We start from the raw sequence: 21126 nt of genomic DNA on the forward strand, positions 1-21126 counted from the left end.
TCACATTACTGTGACAGATAGAAAATGAAATGTGATTACCAGGAAATAAACATGTGGCCAATGATAAAGCGCCATAACGCAAGCTCTAGGTTTACATGTTGCTTTTGGGCAATAATGGATTTGGTATCTATGAAAGTAGAAATTCCCACCAGTTGGAAGGGGGTTTCGATATCCAAATAGTCCAATGGAAACTGGCAGGTGTAGAAAACAATTCCCTTTAACAAGCGCCCATAAAGCTAATCTTGATTAATGCCAAAACAATCCGACGAGTCAGCACAGGACTGAGATCTGACAAAGCCTGCACTACGAGTAAAGAAACCCAACTCATGCAATCTCTTTACTCTCCTCGCCGTTTGTAATGTGTTTCAAAGTTGTGTAAAGCTAAAAAACGGTTGTGCTTGTAACCTAGATACCGTTAAGCCTTCGAGGAAAGAGCAGTGTGTCAAGTCCACCGGTTCACCACCATAAAAAGGCGCTCACGCCCACACCCTTCAAAATAACACCGTAAAAAATCTGAGCAGATTGTACCCTGCTGCTTCTGGTAGAGTTGGTGCATTATCATTTCACCTTTTGCATATAACCATGCAAAGTTCAAACCTCTCATTCACAAATAATCACTGACAGGACCTTGCACTGACTGGCCTCAGAGTGTGTGTGTGTGTGTGTGTGTGTGTGTGTGTGTGTGTGTGTGTGTGTGTGTGTGTGTGTGTGTGTGTGTGTGTGTGTGTGTGTGTGTGACTCATCCAGTTCTTTCTCCAGCGGTAAACACTGCAGACTTTCCTGGAAAGCCGGTGCAGTTCTGACTAAGAGGAAACAAAAAGGCTGCCAGCGAGCGGCTTCACCTCCCCTCTTTAGAAAGACACCTGAGGAGCATGCCTGCCCTTCACATTTATTTATTGAATTACTCTCACTTACATTTTATATTGCCTGCATCAAATTCACAACGAAGCCTCTTTGCTTATAATGGTGGCGAAAGCCAACATGAGTGGTTTATTATGGCCTTATGGTTCCTTTCTTTACTGTATTAAGACAGTTAATACCCATCTGTACATTATCCATTAATTCTGTACATTATCCCTTAATTCTGTACATTATCCCTTAATTCTGTACATTATCCCTTAATTCTGTACATTATCCCTTAATTCTTTACATTATCCCTTAATTCTTTACATTATCCCTTAATTTCTTAATTATTTTTATTTTTCTCCAGTATGTGGTTTGTGTGGTTTCCTGCTTTATCTGCGAGGGTCACCAGGAGCTGATAAGGGGACCACAACCACAGAGAGGCCCCAGAGGATCATGGGAAATACATGATGATGAACCCCCGAAAAAAATATGTATATAACACATAAGATGTTAAAGTTAAATGTGCTTCTGTTTTGCATGTGTGCAGCAGCAGCTTGAGTTTGCATTGAGTCTAACTGAGAGTGAATTTCATCCTGAGCGTGACATTTACAGAAACTGCTCAGCTCAATCAAACATGGTCGACATGTTAGCTCAATGCTAAGCTCTAGTGTAAAACAAATGTGTCCGGCTAACGTGCTAAAGCTCTCCGCACACAAGGTGATCACTCCTGCGCAAACACTGCGAGCATATCAGCCTGACCCCCTTTTTGTTCTGGGAAATATAAAACCCGACAAAGCGTTTTACATTTCACTTTTCTAGGAAGAGATTTATGCTAAATGATATTTAATCTGAAAATCCCACCGCTGCTGTAATAAAGAAAATGAGTAAGTGCTGGATGAAAAACACAGCGTGATAATAAGCTCATTTACAGATTACAACAACAAAAACCGTCAGGCACGCACAGCTGCTGCATGAACTGTGTGAATGAACACACACACACACACACACACACTCCAGGATGGTACATAAGTGCAAAGAAAGTTGGCAGCTTTTGGATACCAGAGTGTAACAAAGCCGTGGATGTGAAAGTCTCATTGTTCACCCCAGAACAAAACCAATGTTGTTTAATTACACTCATTAAAAAACGAATTAAATCTAACAGCGGCAGACAACCCTGATGCAAGCGAAGGCCACAGGATCAATTCCCCGGCATCTATTTCTCAAAAGAATGAATGCTTCTGTAACAGGAGACTTCTGTAGACATCACTGCCACGAACACTTGTTTATAGGAACAACTCTGACAGGCGCCACAAGGCCGTACTGTTTTCCCCCACATCTCGTATCTTTAAACGTCTCTCTCTGAGCACCGACTTCCAACAAGTGTGTCTCTGAGCTGTTTTCAAACTGGAGAAGCAACACCTCAAATTGACGCCCACACTGGGCAGCTCTCTGAGGGCCGTCGCCGTCTCCAAACGAGACAGTGAGAAACAGCAGCAGCTGCTGCTCTGACGCGTCTCTCCTGGACTCACAGAAGATCACAGCTACTACGACCTGTAGTGGGATGCACACTGAGGAGGTAGAGGAGGGTAGCGTGGGAAATTAAAACAAATGTATTTTGACAGCAGCTCTATCAGCTGATGCAGCCCCTGGCCAGGAAGGAGTGACGTTTCCTGTCCTGGCTGAGTTCAGATCTGGGCATTGATTCAATATCACTCTTTGTCTTCTCACAACAGAGCCGTTCTGTGATACAAAATAATACTACAGGTATTTTTTATAATAAAGCTCGAAATGAACTTTAAAATCACTGAACGACTATTTTAAATTTCATTTTTTTTTAAAAGGGACTTTTTGCCAGTTTTACTCATGAAGCCAATCATAGAGGCAAGGAAGACTTACAAATGACTATTTATTTATTCATTTATTCATGAAGCATGGGGTACTTTTCTAAAGATGTGCCTGTTGTCTGTGTTGATTTCAAACGTGTCAAAATGGATACCTTGTCTTTCATCTGCAAACCAAATCTAACTACAGGAACAAATAGTCTGTCAGCGACTGTCAACATCATTTCTCTGGTCCACAGCAGAGCATTGCTTGGCTTCATGGCGCTAACTCCTTAATTGGTCCACCCTGAGATGAGTGAACATGTGAAGGAATTAGAAAGGGCCGTCTAATGATAACAGTTGAGCCGCACTAATCCGGGGTTGATCTAACAGTGTAATGCAATAGGTCCACTAGGGGACGCGGAAAGTGACACCATGACAAGGTGCATATGGACAAGGACTGTAAGGAATAGGTCAACTATTCTGCTCTTTTTCAGGTTCATATTTGGTGCCTCTAATTTGACATGCACACTGCCTGGATTTGAGCCTTTGGAGACCATCTACATGCACAAAAACCGATACAACACACTACAGGAAAGGGAAAACCCTAAAAAGCACAATAGGGCCTTTTTAAATGTTGCAGCTGCAAGGTATTGTGGGACATCATTTTCTCCTTTCATTTCGTAAAGGATGGTCCAGAGTATCCTAAGCTAAAGAGGACACAAAATGACCACTTCTGGGTCATTTTACTTGGAACCTTCCTAAGAAAAATTGACTATTTGACCGCAACCTAAATATCCGCTCTGTGGTGCGTTCAGGCGCCGGTGATGGAGATGGAGATGTAGGAGCGGCGCCGGCTGAGGCTCGCTCGCCTCCCTCGGGGCCGCTGGTTACCTCAGCTGTGGTATTTATAGTGCACACACTCCCAGGTGTACAAAGTAAACATGGATGAGACCATCAGGTACCACAGCGTTCGCGGCTAACCTCTTCATCTGCTTACCGAATTATTTATCCACAACTCAAGCTTCAAAAGTGAACTTGATATGGTGTCAAAGAGAGAACTCTTAATGAGCGTGTTATGGACTTTTTTCTCTCACCCTGTGGAGCTTAGTCAAATTAAACTGAGCTAATTAACAGACGTAAGACCAGATAAAAGTGTTATTGCTTTTAAGCTCAAAATCTAAATATTCATCCATCTATGGCAGGTATGGCTGTATATATCATCCGACAAAACTATCGTGAAAGGCCTTGAAGAACATTAACATGCATCAAAAACATAATTTGGATCATTATTGTGCTGACATATTAAGGTTTTCCCAAGAGTTTTCATTGTTCTGGGATGCAAATATGCTCTTAAAGTCAGACTGACTCCTTAAACTCTTATTTAATACACATTAGTTGCTCCCTTAAATCACGGTGAACGACTCTACCTCTCAAACGGATGCATTAGGCTTTTAGAAATAATTTCCCTAACCATAAATTACAAGCTGCCCGAGGTGAAAAAAGCCAGAAACTTAACTGTGGATGTTTCATTAAAAAAGCCAATTATTATCTGGACACATGGGTCTAACTTTGCTATCTGTGGCCACAAAAGACCTGAAATTACCCCCAAAAAAGTCAAATTGTGTTATTAGCTGAAGAACATTAATATACACCTTGAAAATAAAATCAGACAAGTAAGCATGATATTATTGGTAATGAACTTACCTTGGTGGCTGTGTGATGTCATTGCTGACAGATCAGGTGTGTCTTCACACAGAAAGCAGGTGTGTGTGTGTGTCTGTGTGTGTGTGTGTGTGTGTGTGTGTGTGTGTGTGTGTGTGTGTGTGTGTGTGTGTGTGTGTGTGTGTGTTGCAGAACAGATGTGTGTTTGCAGATTGCAATCAGGAGGCTGTTATCCAAACTGTCAATGTCCAGGAGTGTGTGTTTAAAAGAATGTGTGTTGAATATTCAGGAAGATACGTCAAAAGTTCCTCACAGCTGGAAACAGGAAGTAAAATTCCAGCAGCAGCAGCCAATCCCCAGCCGGCTTTTGACTTTGGTTACTCCAATCAGATCGGCAGCAACGTTACCAACCTATCAGAGAAGATAAAAAGGAGAGTAAGGAACACAGGTTGTACGATTGTCAAATTCATTCAAGTAAAAAGCTAACGTTCGGCTACAGCACGGTCACATGACTTAACTTCACCACCGCCAAGTTAAAGGGGGTTAATGTTGGGCGTGATGATGTTTAGTCGTCTCATTTATCGTTTTTAAATTCACCAGTCGAGTATTTACTATAAAATCTCTTCAGCTTGTGTTACCACACACATTATTTCAAGCTAACAACCAAAACACAATCAGTAAACCATTGACCTCCAGAATGACTCATTTCTGAGTTTCAAGTCACAGTGGAAAATAAATAGGATCTCTTGTTCAGGCTCATGCTAGCAGGGCAATAACCTGTAAACCAACCAGGAAATAAATGTCTCGTCTCAGACATAGTTTCATTTTGACTGGTGCTTTCAAAGACCAAGAGAAGAACATAAAGAATATGTATTACTTTCACTTCAGCTGTTAGTCTCGTGGAAAATGTGAATTTTACCGAGTTTTCCTTGTTTTGTTTTTCTTTGTTTGTGCATGGAACTGATTGCTATTTCAGGAAATAAATTATTGTTATTATTCTTTCCGAGATTCACCCTGAATTCCTCGAGCCTGGAGCAGGAGTGTCAGATGTAATCACAAGTGGAGACCAGAGCATCAAGTACAAGGGGTAAAACTGCCCTAGGGCAAGGTGGTTGGGGGGCGGCGTGGGGCTTGGGGGTAGCAGAGCATGTTTACGCCTGTGTGTGTAGAGCCTCAGAGGTCCTCAAAAGCAGCATGGATGCGTGTGTGTGTGTGTGTGTGTGTGTGTGTGTGTGTGCATGTACACTGAGGGGGGTGGGTCTCAAGACAAGAAGGCCAGACAGTGCAGCCGCAGGACAAATTGCCCCCCAAAAAAGTCGGTCACTGCACAGTGCACGCACACTTAAAAGCAAGGCGAGGAGGGGGGTGGTCGTGTGTGTCACGGGGAGTAACAGACACTTCGGGGGGGCTTCATGCACCACCATTCTCCCAGGGCGTCTCATCTGTCTCGGGAGGGGTGTTCATGTGTGTCTGTCCTAGGCCATTGTCCCTAAAAAGAGCTTGCTTGATGCAGGGTGACAGATCTGGGGGGACAAGCCAGCCCCGAAGCCCCAAAGGGAAGGAATAATAAAAACAAAGACATTGAAAATGGGTTAAAACCGCTGGTATGATGGGAAATAACACCAGAGCTAGCAAAAAAATGTGCTTACTTGCATTAATTAAGGCACTAGCTGCTGTGCCTGTTAAAAAAAAGGTGGGTGGACTCCAGTCCAAACTCCTTGTTGTGCTATAAAATGATAAAAACCACCAGCTATGTCTAATATTTCCTCCTAAAAAAGCAGCTTAAAGACACTTTAAAAACAGCCGTAACTGCTCTCATGTTGCTCCAACAACCCGTACGCCCCCATTCACAAAAAAAGATTGACGCATGCAGAGAATTACCACCGCCCATCCCGAACCATTCACACACACTCACACAGGCCCGTACCTTAACTTTACGTATTTGTATCGCTTATAAGAAGGGTATACGGAAACACAGGCGTGTTAGCAGCACGCTGTATATTGCATTAAAGCCTAAGGCTCGGCCGCGCACTATAAATAGCTCAGCAACAATCGGCATAATAAACATCGCCCGTCCAACCCCCCCCCCCCCCCCCCCCCTCCTCCTCCTCCTCCTCCTCCTCCTCCCCTTTGACTGCTTTCACACTTCCCGCCCGCTACAGTGCAACAAACCGTATGGAAATGTCCAGTTAATGCTTTTAGAAAGCCAAAATACTCCTATCAGAAGCAGACACGGTTCCGGCTCAGCGGAAGCCGTGAAAATGTGACCGGGAAGCCGAAGCCGAGGCGGAGCAGAGGGGGAAACTTCAGCCGGACATTGTTTTGATGAATCCTGTCTGCTCGTCGCATCCCTGCATGAATATCAACATCAAAGCGGCGCATTCATCCCAAACACACACACAACACACAGCAAACTCACCTACACGCGCCTCCCGGAAGCCAGTCGTCCCAGCATGTGTCCCGCAGAGCTTTTATTTCTCTCCCATGGCTTTTTCTCAGCGCAGGGGGGGACAAAAAAATCATCTCCTGACAGATTCCGCCATACTGGATTTTTGTTCCAGCCCAGCGTCACATGGAGCGCCCCCCCCTGCATTCACAGAGGGCGGGACCTGTGTAATGAAAGAGTGATAAGGTTAGGTATAGTATTTGTGTTATGCACGTTAATAATAAGGAAGACGTCTATGGGCGTGGTAGTAGTAGTAGTACAATATGCAGAGGTGTAAAGTAATACGTACATTTAGTAAAATACTTTTCTACTTTTACTTGAGTAACATTTTGATTGCAGGACTTTTTTTAGTAACAGAGTATTCCTACACTGTGGTACTTCCCCTTTTTTAAAGTACATGTTCCACCTCTGGTAATATGCACTTCTAATGTAGTCCTAGGCTACTTTTAAATGTACATCTCATATAACTGCATAATAAAACAAAAAGGATTATTTTTATTTTTACTGGCTCTGTGGCATTTGTATTGACCATTGCATTTTTATTAAGATAAGATAAGATTCAGGTGTCTTAGCAGCATGGTTGTATTATCATTATTACATTGCTTGAATGTTTCTGTATAGTCTTTAGGTTTATAGTTGTACATTAAAATAAAATACAAGTACATCCATGCTAGCGATGTGGCTGAATTAATATACCCATCAACATGTCATATTGTATTACCAATGACAGAAATCATTTTCCTGCCTGAGATGTATTGCGACGTTACTAACATTCCTTCCATTATTTAGCGTTTTGTGGCAAAATGAAACAAAGGCTTTTATCCATTTGTTGCTCATTGCAACATGAAATGCCTTCCCCACAGCGTCCTCTAATCCAATCTGCTTTTATTTTCATTACTTTATATTTGATTGTGCATCTCAGCAGCCACCCACAGGCGAAGCTGCAACACCACTCGCTGGTTTAACCTGACTTTATTACTGTGATATGCTAACTAGTTTCTATATATCTGCATTGCGATGGAGTGTTAACCAGCTCTGCTCACACTGATTCCTCTCATACCTCCAGACTCAGGAAAGTTACCAAATTGACATTTTGGATTTGATTCTTGATGGAGATGATCATGGTCATATTTTCAAACTATACCAAGAGAGAACATACATTTTTACCTATTGACCCATTAGGTTTCATGTTACTTTCACCATTAATCCAACATTTTTAAACTATTCATCCATATTATTGCACTGAAATATCATTTGTACTCTCCTGTGTTTATACAAATACACCTGCTCTGCCTTCAGTTTCTGCATTGCTTTAAGCATCTATTTTAATAATTCATCCATTATTTTTGTATTTTATTTTGTTAGCTCTGTGCTTGGATTCATTAATACAGGGGGGGCCCGTTGGGAGAGCCGTATCCATAGCAACAGAGGATTATAAATTGTGTGGATGAGCTACGGAGCGCCGGTTACGTAAGGCGGGTCGGTCTTGGAGGCATCTCTGATGTTGTTGTGCTTGAGTAAACTCTTTATGTGTAAACCCTGTTTGGCAGTCTCCATCTGTATGCTGTATATTAAATCATTAATATACACATCTGAGAGACCCTTTGTTATTGTTCTGTTGATATGCTGAATAAATTCACTTTCAATTCATGCATTCATAAGTTGTTGCTTGTGTTAAATATAGTTTAATTGATGTTTGTGCAGACCTGTAAAAACTCACAGCTCTCTCTTGAAGCAACTAAATGATGACTGAATTATAACCAAACCTGCTACAAAATATTAAAATATATATACAATTAGCTAAGGTTTATGAACAACATGACTAGCGTTGAAACTGAACGCTAACGTCATGCTAAACACTCAATGCTAACATGTTGATATTAGCCTAGCTATAGCTTGTCTCACATGTTAGCAATCTAATAAAAGTCAATCATTGGTTTCTTAAAAAGATCAAGTAATTGAAATGCTTATACATCCATCCATGCAAAAGTTGTTGAGATATTTGAATCTGGACTAGAAAACAGTTTTAAATAATGCAATATTTATGTTAACTGAGATTATTTACAGATAAACTTGCACAATCTTTTAATCCTGAAATGCATTATGACAGAGAAGCACAAAGTTTATAATTATCTGAGCACAAATCAGTCTTGGACATCTGTATTTTTTGTCCAGGGGCTTTTGCTGACGTGCATAAACCGCTCAAATGTGTGTATACGTGCATGTGTGTGAGTGTGTCCAGAGCAGTGATGTCAAAGCAGAGATTGGTTTATATTGCCCGGAGCAGCACATTTGCAATTCAGTGAACATCACACTCTGTTTTCCAAAGCACTTGATTATGTGAGTTGAACTCTTTTGCATCGAGGTGAGTCACCATCATCCCTTCAGGTTTAAAATCATCTGTACCGAAGAACCCTACATGGCTCTGGCTTGAAACACCTGAGGCGAGATGTTCCAAAAATACTCCCATGTTTTTGGCCAGTGGCTGGAAAAAGGAGCAGAAATGGGGATAGAAAGTCAACAGGCGAGCGGCCTGCTCAGACTACCGCTCTGCTACCACGGCAGACACATCACACACTCGCTGTGGACCAGACCACTTGCAGTACACACACAACCGGCTGTTAGTGGTTTGAGAAGGGAAGCCGTCCTGTCACCCAGCGCTCCCACATGAGTCAGGCGCAGCGGGCAGACAAAGCAGGGCAGACGACCTCAGCTCTATGAAGAAGCCTCGCCAGCAAGAAGGAGAGAAAACACATTGAAACACCTCAAAGAACCATTTTCTTTCATGTAATATTTAAAAATTAGACTTAAATCTTTCCAGGATGCCATGAAAAGGCGGCGTTTAAGAGAGAAAAGGAGCCTTGGTAAAAAAGACTTCTTACAGTTAGTCTAAAACTTTCCATCAAAGCCTCGCTGAGCTGCATGGAGTAATTACCTCGCACACAGAAACAGCTCCCAGGCTACTGATACGTGTGTGTGTGTGTGTGTGTGTGTGTGTGTGTGTGTGTGTGTGTGTGTGTGTGTGTGTGTGTGTGTGTGTGTGTGTGTGTGTGTGTGTGTGTGTGTGTGTGTGTGTGTGTGTATGCCTCCATGTCCTGGGCAGGCAGTGTGTTTCCATGTGTGCGTGCCTATAAAGTATCCTGCTTTTACAGACATTAACCAGCTTGCAGGAGTGATAAACTGAGAAATGTTTTTATGACGGGTCGCTCCTGGAAGCCCACCCAATGAGCTGCTACACTGTGTCTGGGTGAAAACAGTCAAAAAAACAAAGGGGAAAGCATTTAGAGCAAGAAAACCTCCACCAGTGCTGAACGATCCTGCAGTTCAGGCATCATTTCTAAGTTGCTGTTGAGTTTTGGAAGAAGTACTCAGACTTTATACTCCTCTCAGCCCATGATTGATGTTTGGTTGCTCGGGGAATGATTGACATGTTTCCAGGGGTCGAAACCATCTCATGATCTGTGCTGCATTTATGGTACTTCCTGTTCCTCCTGACAAAACACAGTATATTCTCCTGCATGAATAAGCCTGTGTTTGCTGCAGCTTATTCACTAATGTTGTGGAAATTAGATTGTTCTTGTACGTGATATCATAAGGGGTGGAACATCTCTAAGAGGTTGACCAATCACAACAAAGCCCTCCTTTTACCCAATCAGAGCAGACTGGGCTCTGGTTTCAGACAGAGGGTGAAAAGAGGTGCTGGAGCACAGGCAGTATGAGAAAAATAAAGACCTTTTTGAACATTAAGGCATGAAAACATGTCACAGTAGAGGTTAAAAATATTAATATGAACCTCAAAATGTGATTTATATGTCCTCTTGAATATTACCAAATTGATATACCACTGTGAGAGGCTTTTAAATGATGTAAACAGTAGCTGAATAAAGTCCTAATGTCTGTATTGTAACTCATATCATGTAACTTTCCAGCTTGAAATCCACCGTCCTCTTCCACTGAGAGTTTATAAACCTCTCACTCACTGCAGATTGAAAACATCTAAATAATGTACACCCTGATGTTTCCACATCTCACCACAGCATGAGACGGTTGTATTTTTCCAGGGAACGCTCGCACTGGAGAGGCAGTAAAACGTATTTGGGCATGCAGTGCGTGAGCCCTGCCAGCAGCCTATATAGCGAGAGACATAAAACCCCAAAAACCTGAAGTTGACAAACTGTGTTAAGTGATCATAAAATCCCTGAGGCCAGGGAACTGTTGATGGAGGGATTGAAGAAGAGAGGGGGAGACTGTTTTGAAATGGAGAGCCCCTCTGCTTCTAATGTTATTCCTGTGGTTTACTGCAGCCTCACAAATATCTCTGAATGTCAACTTTAAGAGAAGTTTGTCATCTGGTGAGATTTCACCGAGGAGATCTGGGAGATATCACTCTCACTTTTCCAAATCCACAGTTTTTGACAGATTTACTCTCCACAATCTCTCTAAACTCTGCCACCTGACTTATAGACGGATTGTGAGACAGTGAGCCCCTGTGTGCAGAGATCCATCATCTTTCCTATCAGGGGAAGACACGCTTTGGGATGCTTTTGCCTTGTTTGTTTGTTGTTTTGTGCTCTTTGCCGTCCTTAAATACCTCGGTTGTTGTGTGCCTTGTTTTGGCCACTTTTGTCTCATTGTGGTCTTTTTTATGACTCTTTGAGGTTGTTTTGTGTCTCTGTTGTAGTTTTAAATATCTTTGTATAGTTGTTTATCGTTTCTATATAACTATTTTGAGTCTCCTACTGTTTGGTACGTGTCCCTTTGAGTGACATTTTATAAGGGTAAGGCCAGAGGGGGTCTTGACACTTTCCTTAATATATCCATGACCTGACTGTCCAGCTGCCGAAACCATGATAAAAGAAGCTAAATACCTTCACATGTATGTACCAAAAAGTCAAACTGAAAGGGACACAATATGACTACTACACAATGAGGAACACTTCATAGTGATATTTTAAGACCAAGTGTTTTCTGCACATGCAATGACTTTTACTTCCTGCACTGCTTCTGGAGAGAATACTCAGCACAAAATAGGAACTATAAATATCATAAAAAAGGCCAATCTGGTGCATGCAAGATGCTGATTATTAAATTGAAAATTGTAAATTATCTGGTAAACAAAGATAAAGGTATGCTTTTATTTGTGTTATAAATGTTTATTAGAATATGCTAGGCTATTTAAATATGATAGGGACAATACACTTAAGCTTCAGCCTTTAAACTTTAAATAAATGCTCTATTGTCATTTATACATTTTTGTGCAAACTTCACTAAAGCATAGAAACCAAATAAACCGAATAAATAAATAAATTATATATAATAAAACCTGCTTTTTAAACCTGTTTCATAACTTATGGCTATTATGATATATTTCAAAAGTATTATACAAATATAAAAACAGATTATTTTAGTGTTAATGTTTATGAGGAGAAATAACACAATAAGGGGTCGAATCATCTTTAGAAATAAGTTCCAGCTATGAAAAAAAACATTTTGAACGAGTATTGTTTTGCAGTTTTTTTTACCATGTTTTGATTTTGTTTGTAGACAACAGCGCCATCCTGTGGACACCGAGGTAAACTGCGTCATACGTCATCATCCTGCGTCTGTCTCCAGTCACCGCAGCATGTGAAGAAACCATGGGTATCCAGTTTGATATTTAACTCCTGGTTACTTTAAATTCACATAACAGCGAGTATTTGTGAGTGAAAGTGTGGACTTTACGCGTTTAAGGACTTTTTAACCAGCTATCATAGAGAGGTAGCCTGAAGTCAGGTTAGTTTGAGTCTTTACTTTCCAGGTGTTTTGCTAGCTTTTAGCTCGCTAACAGCATGGATAACAACACGCAGGGAGATACTATTGATCTCTACGGAGATGAGGAAATTATTGAAGTCATCGACCTCAACGACATGGATCCTGAACCAGGTCAGTTAAAAATGGTAAACAACTGTAAAATAATCCCCTTTAAGCGACGTGTTCCTCTGACAACCAGTGACAAGTTGATTTTTCAACTGGTATTTGAAGATCAGTTCTATCTATTTTACTTTATCAATATTCTTTTAGCAGCTAATTCACTCCCACTTGCATTATCACATTTGTAACTATATTATTGTATAGGAAAACGATGCCACCATTGTTGTTATTAATACTATATATGCTTAGCAGACATTATTATTTTTTCAAATCACTGCTTGTGGACATGATGCTACTTTAATTTTTTTAATATATTTTTCTTTTAAACAACTTTAATTTATTGTAATGACTTTTTAGTAGATTAATATATATATATGTATTTTCTCGTCTTCTATGTATTTTTGTAATACCTACTGTCCTGTGAGTAAGGGTGTTAATGTCCATAGTTCTTACACTGCCATCTTATTGGTTTACAATGTCCAAAAATAATAATTTGGGTGGGGTGGTTCTGAATTTGTTTTGACGTTTTCCATCTTAACTTACTTTCTTTCTCTTACTTAGATGATTTGGCTGATGACTTGGAGGACATTGACTTTGAAGACGCCGGAAACGAAGGTGATGACGAAGGCTGGGAGACGGAGGACGAGATGGAGGCGGAGCAGGACGACAGCGAGCTCACCTTCTCCAAACACAAAGGTAGCGTCTTGCCTCGATTTTATTTATCATCAGGCATATTCTGTATGTTCAACTTCTAAAATGACTCTCCGCTGCCCTTCCTCTGTCCAGGCTCAGTGTTCTGTGTGAGTTTGGATCCTGCGACCAACAGCATGGCCGTCACAGGAGGAGAGGACGACAAGGCGTACGTCTGGAGGGTGAGCGACGGAGAAGTTCTGCTGGAGTGCACGGGTGAGTGTCTGAGGGCTGCGATCACAACTAATATGATTGATAGCTACACTGAGAATAAAGATACAAGACTCTTAAGACAAAGCTGCATCTGTTCATGCACTCTATATCATATTTAAACTATGTTATGTTTGTGTATTTCAGTAATGAAGTCATCGTTGCCCTTTGTTTCCACAGGTCACAAGGACTCGGTGACGTGCGCCGTGTTCAGCCACGACTCCTCCATGGTGGCTTCGGGGGACATGGGCGGTTTGATTAAAGTGTGGAACATAGAAACCAAAGAGGAGATCTGGTCCTTCGAAGTGGCAGATCTGGAGGTACGAGCCTCGGTGTTTAGTTCGTGCATTTTTATTGGCCCTTGAGGAATTTATGGGGAGAGGGGGACCACATAGGAGGAAGGGAACGATCAGATCAGACATTCTCTCCTCCTTCAACTGCAGAGCAAGGCACACTACGCAGGATATTTATAAGATCTGCTCATCAGCCACAAGTGAAATACTGTGTCTGCTCTGCTTCCCACTCAGTGGTTGGAGTGGCATCCCTGTGCCGCGGTGCTGCTGGCGGGAACAGACGACGGCAACATGTGGATGTGGAAGATCCCGTCAGGAGAGTGTAAAACCTTCCAGAGCGCTGCCAGCCAGGCCACCTGCGGGAAAGTGCTGCCCGACGGTGAGAGACGGGACAACAAGACGCTGAGGATATGTCTCGGTGTAAAAAAGCTAAATCATATCTTCTTTTTTATTGCAGGTAAACGGGCGGTGGTGGGTTATGAGGACGGCACGGTACGTGTGTGGGATCTGAAGCAGGGAAATGCAGCTCACGTCATTAAAGGTGAGTCAAGCTTCTTCCTGCTGGTACCTTTTTGTATTTCTGGCTTTTAGTTGTTTTTCAAATATTTAAATATAAAACCAAGAAAATGTGTTCTCCATATATCTGAGTGTCTGTGCTGCTGACTATAACAGTTTTTTCCCTTTTATAACAGGTCACGACGGCCACCGGGGGGCGCTCACCTGCCTGTCCTGCAACAAGGACGGCTCTCTGGTGCTGACGGGCTCAGTGGACGGATTCGCCAAGCTCATCAACACCGCCACAGGAAAGGTGGGTGCCAAAACAATACTGTTGTTTGTAGAACTGCAACGCAGGGAAAACTCACACACTTTGTTCTTCCAATATGTGTGTGTGTGTGTGTAAAGGTGGTCGGACAGTACTCGCTGGACGTAGGCAAGGTCAAACCATCACAACATGACGAGGAACCAAACTCCATCGAATCTGTGGGATTCTGCAACGTGTGAGTAGTGAAGAGTGTAAAACCCTCCAGCAGCCTGATGTTAGGAGACTTCACATGTTTAGAAAACAGCCTTAAAGATATGTATGTTAGGGTAGAGAAATAATGAATACATATAAAACCCTGTTTTGCCTGTACTAGTGTCTGACCTCTGGTGTGTTGCAGCCTGCCTCTGGTCGCCGTGGCGTATCTGGACGGGACTCTGGGCGTGTACGATCTCTCCTCTCAGGTCATGAGGCACCGCTGCCAACATGAGGTAACGCACAGCAGGAAGTTATTTAATTAGCGGACCATGCTATAGTAATAACACATAGGATGCTGGTTGATTATCTTCTTAACATACCCTACCTGCTCTAGTAAAACAGTTTTATTAGCTCCACTAACCAGTTTTTATGCTGAATTTCCTCCCTGTGGTCCTCCAGGCCGGCATCGTTCACCTGCAGTGGGAGGACTCTTCTTCTGTGGTGTCCACCTGCTGCTTAGACGGTGCGCTGCGCCTGTGGGACGCTCGAACCGGCAGCATCATGGCGGAGTATCACGGCCACAGCGCAGAGATCCTCAACTTCGCCATCAACAGGTGACGTCTCCTCTTAATGTCAATATACCGTTTTTAATCACTAAATTATGATTATTTACTGTTGTTTTTGTTTATTTCTCCCTCAGGGAAGGGACTTTCGCCGTCACTGCTTCTGGAGACAACCAGTCGAAAGTGTTCTGCCTCCAAAGACCCGATCGCTAAAGGGAGGAAGAAAAGAAGAAGAGAGGAAATATTTCAGGAGAAACAGCAGACATTTCATAATCAGACTTTTTCTTCCCTTCCCCTCAGGATTTTGAAGTGTTCTCAGCAATGATCTCACCTGCTTCAGTAGGATTGCAACAACCAAAATATGTTTTCTTCAGTTCCCATCAGTTGTGCTTGATTGGAAAATGTTTAAAATAAGCCTCACTGAGAGAGAAAAACGCTTCAAATCGGATTGGTCATTGTCTCTTTCTTAAGTATCCTCTTGTTCCACAGTTTGAGAGACTAAACAGAGATTGAAGAGTGATACATTACAGTGTGCTTTCCCTTTGACACCGCTTTTATTGTATGACTTTACAGATAAAACATGAGACAGAAAAGAGGAATTTCCAATATAATTTCTTCCTTAATTGGAGTTTGTTTAATGTGTGTGGTCTTCCAGCTCTCACCATAACTCACCAAGTTTGGATGCAAGTGTAAATACAAAACTAATAAATCATATCCTTTCTTCTGGGTATGTTAATTCTCTACTATGAATATCACTGTTTATACTTGTGTATGTTTCAGTCTCTGCAGTGAGTTCAAACTAAAGTGGTCCCTTTATGGTGACATGTGGAGGGACTGAGAAAAAAATCTCATTTCAAGTGGGCTCTTTTCTTGTTTGGACTATAATTTGAATCAGTTGTAACTCAGACTGCGTTATCTGTTTTATCAGATATGAGTAACAGAAGTCAGGAGACAGGACTCTTAAGGAAGTTTCCCAAAACCTCAGCAGAGATGATTACACTTTCTATTACCACGTAGATGTTGATCGTGCAAAAAATACCCTGTATTTCCCACAATCAGAAAATACATCAGCTGCTTCACTTTCTGCTTTTACACAGGCGAAGCAGCTGCTCACCAGTGTATATGTGTGACTAAGTGTTTGCTAACATATCTCTGCTTGTTAAAGGAAATCTTACAACATTATGCACTTTAGCTCTGCAGTGATGCACTGAAATGTGATTGGTTACCCTCTCCCTGATGAAGACCACAGTTAGCAGAGAGGAAACGTGATTCAGTCAGGGTTCAAACTGCCCTCCTTCATATTCATACTTTATAAAAACTATTTTTTCAAGGCCAAAACCTGCTCTGTTCCTCTAACTCTACCGTTCTGTTTTTGTTCTCCTCTCAGCTATATGAGGAAAAACAACCGGGAATCAGTATCCTGTGCTTCTTCCTCGTACCTGGATCCTCCGCTCACGCATTGTATGTGTCTAATGGCGCGTTTCCACTGCAGGCCTCGCTCGGTTTGGTTAGGCCTTATTAGGCCCGGCTCACTTTAATGCTGCGCTTCCATTACAGTTTAGGAACTGGGGCAGTTACTATAGTAACGCAGTGTAGGCGGAGCCGTGACGTCATCTTCGATGAGAGCCCCAGAAAAACAACACAGCCGTTAGCTCTTAGCACTCAGAGCTCACAGCTCCTCATATCTGTTCAGAAACTAGACAAAAGTTAAACAAGTACAAACCACAGACTGCCTGTGTCATGGTGAATACAGTCGACTCAGCCTGGTTGTTCCTGGCCCGAGAACCACGATTTAGTCGGGCCAGAAAAAAGGTGAAAAAGTAGCCCCGGGCCAAAACTAGGCCAAGTGGAAACACAACCAAAAACGGGCCCCGCACGGCTCGGCACGCTTAAAGCGAGCTACCCGCTGCAGTGGAAACGCGCCATTAGTGTCCATGCATAACTCACCGGGACAGGCAGGCCGTAAAACACTTGCACGCACAAACATGTTTGTGTACTTCTTCAAGGCGTTGTAAAAATAGTTGAGTATGGTGGCATATAGTTAGAAGATGATGCACAGAATCAAGTGTATTTCTGTAGTCACTACATGTTTTATTGTATGGACTAAACTCAGTGTTTGAGTAGCATTGTTGCATGCAGCTGGGCCAGGGGATAGAAACACTTGGCAGCATGATCTTTTCCTCATCTGTCACAGCCGTGTTTGGCCTCAAAGGTCACCGTGCTGACGAACACAAAGGCGAGGAGTGGCCTTTTGGATTATCACATTTAGACTCACATGGCCACTGCCTGATCTATTAAATCACAGCTCATTGTCAGGGAAAACAGATGCCAAACAAATTGGTTGTGCAGAAAGAGACAGGTGCCAGTGCCAAGGTAAACATGTCTGGAGGAAGAGAAGGCCGGAGACAAACCCATTAAAAACACATCTGTTTCACACTTTGCAGAGAGACTAACGGAAACATTATGAAGAAGGGACTCAGTTAGGTGACATTGTAAAAAGTGTAATCATTTTTAAATTGGTAAATCATTTATGTTTTTGTTTTTTTAAATGGGGGTTTACAGCTCAGTTTCTCAATATCGAAAAATACTAAGTTGAAGCGTCAAATTGAAGTGTGAGGTTCACAATTTTAAAAAGGAATGGTTAAAAGGAGCAAAAATGTTAATGTGGGGAGGATAAATGGCTTAAAGAAACGGAAATCCTAAAAAAAAGAAAGAAAAAGTGTGCCACAGTCAATGAAATAAGTGTAAGCCAATATAGCTGGAGCCGTGTTTTAGCTTACGTTAGCTAGCTTGACAAACAATCTTTGAACTCCTTTGACAGCTATATTCTGTTTTGGACTTTAAATTAATCATATCACATTATTATATCACACATTTTCCACTGTGTATATAAAATAAGATTAGATCATGTGCTGTTGAGTAGGACCCTATGTTCCAGGAAAGCCTAAATGCTCCATCTTCTCCTTTTGTAATGTGAAGATGTTGTGGTTTCACGTCCAGCTTGTCCTCCCTGCGTAGTGTCTTCCAGACGCTCCAGACCTCGGGAACGTATTTGTTTAAAAGCCATTATCTGACTGCAGCTCGTCCATCTCAACCAGCTCCAGGTCTGCTCCAGACTATCAGTAAAGGAGTGTTTCGTGTTTGGCTCACAGAACAGGTCACCACCGGCCCTCCATCTAAAGCTGTGTTTAAATACGAGATGTGTATGACGGCTGTTATGAATTCAGACGTACACACTGTCGTAAGCAGTCTTTGTATATGTTAGGGTCCGGAGCAAATACATCGTAGCATTTGTTTTAACCAGAATGGTATGGCTGTTTTTGAAATGTGTTTGTAAAACTCAAAGCCGGTATAAAAAAAACTAGCTTGGCTCTTAATTGTGTCAAATAAAAGTGTATACATGTGTTTATGTATTTAGTTATAAGTCCAACTATCTAAATTTAAACAATTGGTGGAAAATAGTAGGCTAATTGTTTTCTAGCTAAGAGAGCTAACGTTAGCTTACCCTAACCCTACATTTAGTTTACTTGACAGAACCGTTTGACCATTTGTGTATAATAAAACTAATGTGGCCGGGTGGTGTGTTTAAATATTATTATTTATATTAAATTAGAGATTTAAAAGGAGATAAAGGACCCATACATGCCAACCTTTCCAAATCCAAAAGAGGTAGGTTTGCGCCAGTTAAATGACATGTAATGTAATGTGTAAGAAGACACAGAAGACTCACAAATGACCATCTCTTCTCACACGGACGTCTACAAAGTATGATAAATGTTGGAGAATAGGGTTTGTTTTATTCTGTTTCTTTGCGCGGCAAATGTGCACGCCCAAATTAGGTAATCAGAAGAAATGGAACCCCAGTAATTACATGTAGCTATAAACCATGTATTTAACATATATTGCATAATTTTATGCATTTTTCAGAAAAAGTGGTAGTTTGGTAAACAGTGACATCAACGACATGTCTGGTCTGTAAAATGCCCGAAAAGTAAAAGAATGGGAGATAAATATCCCAGTCTCAACATTTTATTATATGTTTAATGTGTTTCTCGTCCTCTTTCAGAGTTGAGACAGTGTAGATGAAGGATGTGTCAGGATGTAGAACTCTTGTGTGAACATTGGATAAAGCCAGGTTCATATTCTGGTTTCATGTTGTTGACATATTAGAGTCAAAGATTTGCACAAGGCAAGGCAAGGCAAGTTTATTTATATAGCACTTTTCAACACAAGGCAATTCAAAGTGCTTTACAAAAATGAAAGACATTAAGAAAATGGTATTTAAAATCAGTCATTAAAAAGAAAAGCTAATAAAATAAACATTAAAAGAAAAAATACATGGATAAAAGTTAGACAAAGCGAAATATCTTTGTGTTGCGCCATGAATCAGAAAATACTGCATTAAAAAAAGTTATTTCCTGCATTTTTCTACTGCTAAAGTGTGATATAAATAATGTACAGGCTTTCAGATTGCTGTAGTTCACTAAACAGAGACATTAACGATATGTTTGGTGTTGAAAATGTCAGCAAAAGTGAAAGAATGGGATATAAATATCTCAAAATTGTATTATATTTTGTGTTTGTGGTCCTCTTTCAGTTGAGACACTGTAGGTGAAGGATGCTTCAGGAAAAGACCAAACCAAACACTGGATGTCTTTCAGTCGCCAACATGTGTTTTCGAGACACTGATATTAACGGGGAAATCCTGCAGGACTCAAATGCCTCGTCTCTGTTCCATGCATAGACTGTTCCATGGATGTATAGCTCTGTTCCCTAAACTCATTTGGGAGTAATCACTCCCAAATCACCCATCAGCCCCGGGGGTGCAGAGGAAAGGCAGCGTTACCCCGGTTACCACGTTGTTTCTCTTTCAGAAACACTGTTTGTATGATGCGATCACAGACACGCTGCGAACGGTGTCCGCCAAAAGTCGAGTCCAGTGTCTATGTAGTGTCATTTTTATTTGCTATAGTTTGGGAAGATTGCAAATTGGTAGGGAAAGCCAGCTAAGTCGGTAGGCGGTAGAAACATGTCAAAAGCGGTAGACCGCCCAAATCGGTAGGGTTGGCAGGTATGCCAACCTACCCACCTACCTACCTACAACACCCCCAGGACATAGACACAAGGCAATGTTGCAAGAAGTGGTGAACTTGGACAACAGTTTGTTGTAAAATGTTAAACACTGTCTTGGTCTGTAAACTAAATGTGTAACTAAGGGAAAAATTGATGTATTTCCCAACTTCTTATGTCCATCACTTAATTTTCTAACTGAGGTTTAAGTTGATCATAACTATCTTTTTATAAGCATCTGGGGGCCATTATGGAGGGTGTGAATTTAAACCTCATGTCAGGTCGATCCTGATGTTACCCAGGCATGTTCTTCAGGCTGCAGTGATAACGGTTCCTCCCTCCATTCAGAGATGCATTCATTAGGCTAGTGACAATGGCCCCAACATTTTTGAGATACCCCTCCCGGAGTTAGGACAAAACACAACTTACTTTTTCCTCATCTCTAAGGCCTCCCATACATGAAATGGATTGTTGTATACAAATATTTTACTGCAAAAGTGGTGAAATTGATATATAAAGTTAGACACCCCAAACTAAAAATAAAGGCTGGCCGTCTGGGGGTTGAGGCATATAAACTCATGTAGATTCACAATGGAAGGTCTGATAGGTTTACAACTTGATGATCTCTTTACTTTGTAGTGACCCTGACATGGAT

At 41.6% G+C, this 21126-nt stretch overlaps 2 protein-coding genes across 4 annotated transcripts in view; one reads left to right on the forward strand and one right to left on the reverse strand.

The window, feature by feature from the left end:
* The window catches only part of LOC117546597 (histone deacetylase 4-like), a 40818-nt gene extending 33912 nt beyond the window's left edge, over nucleotides 1–6906 (reverse strand). For all 3 annotated transcript variants that reach the window (XM_034216878.1, XM_034216877.1, XM_034216874.1), the window contains exons 1-2: nucleotides 6751–6906; nucleotides 4374–4742 (exon numbers count right to left, since the gene is read on the reverse strand). In XM_034216878.1, the coding sequence (XP_034072769.1) occupies nucleotides 4374–4395 (22 nt within the window). In that variant the 5' untranslated portion in view covers nucleotides 4396–4742; nucleotides 6751–6906. The remainder of the gene's footprint in view (nucleotides 1–4373; nucleotides 4743–6750) is intronic.
* Nucleotides 6907–12360: 5454 nt separating this feature from the next.
* On the forward strand, nucleotides 12361–16151 carry aamp (angio-associated, migratory cell protein). The gene is made up of 11 exons (XM_034216942.1): nucleotides 12361–12699; nucleotides 13249–13383; nucleotides 13474–13593; nucleotides 13768–13907; nucleotides 14115–14259; nucleotides 14338–14421; nucleotides 14573–14688; nucleotides 14784–14878; nucleotides 15041–15131; nucleotides 15298–15452; nucleotides 15539–16151. Exons 1-11 carry the CDS (start codon nucleotides 12606–12608, stop codon nucleotides 15612–15614), a joined length of 1251 nt encoding a protein of 416 aa, XP_034072833.1. The 5' UTR covers nucleotides 12361–12605; the 3' UTR covers nucleotides 15615–16151.
* Nucleotides 16152–21126: the final 4975 nt, after the last annotated feature.

Source organism: Gymnodraco acuticeps, unplaced genomic scaffold (genome assembly GCF_902827175.1).
Source record: "Gymnodraco acuticeps unplaced genomic scaffold, fGymAcu1.1, whole genome shotgun sequence".
NCBI lineage: Eukaryota > Metazoa > Chordata > Actinopteri > Perciformes > Bathydraconidae > Gymnodraco > Gymnodraco acuticeps.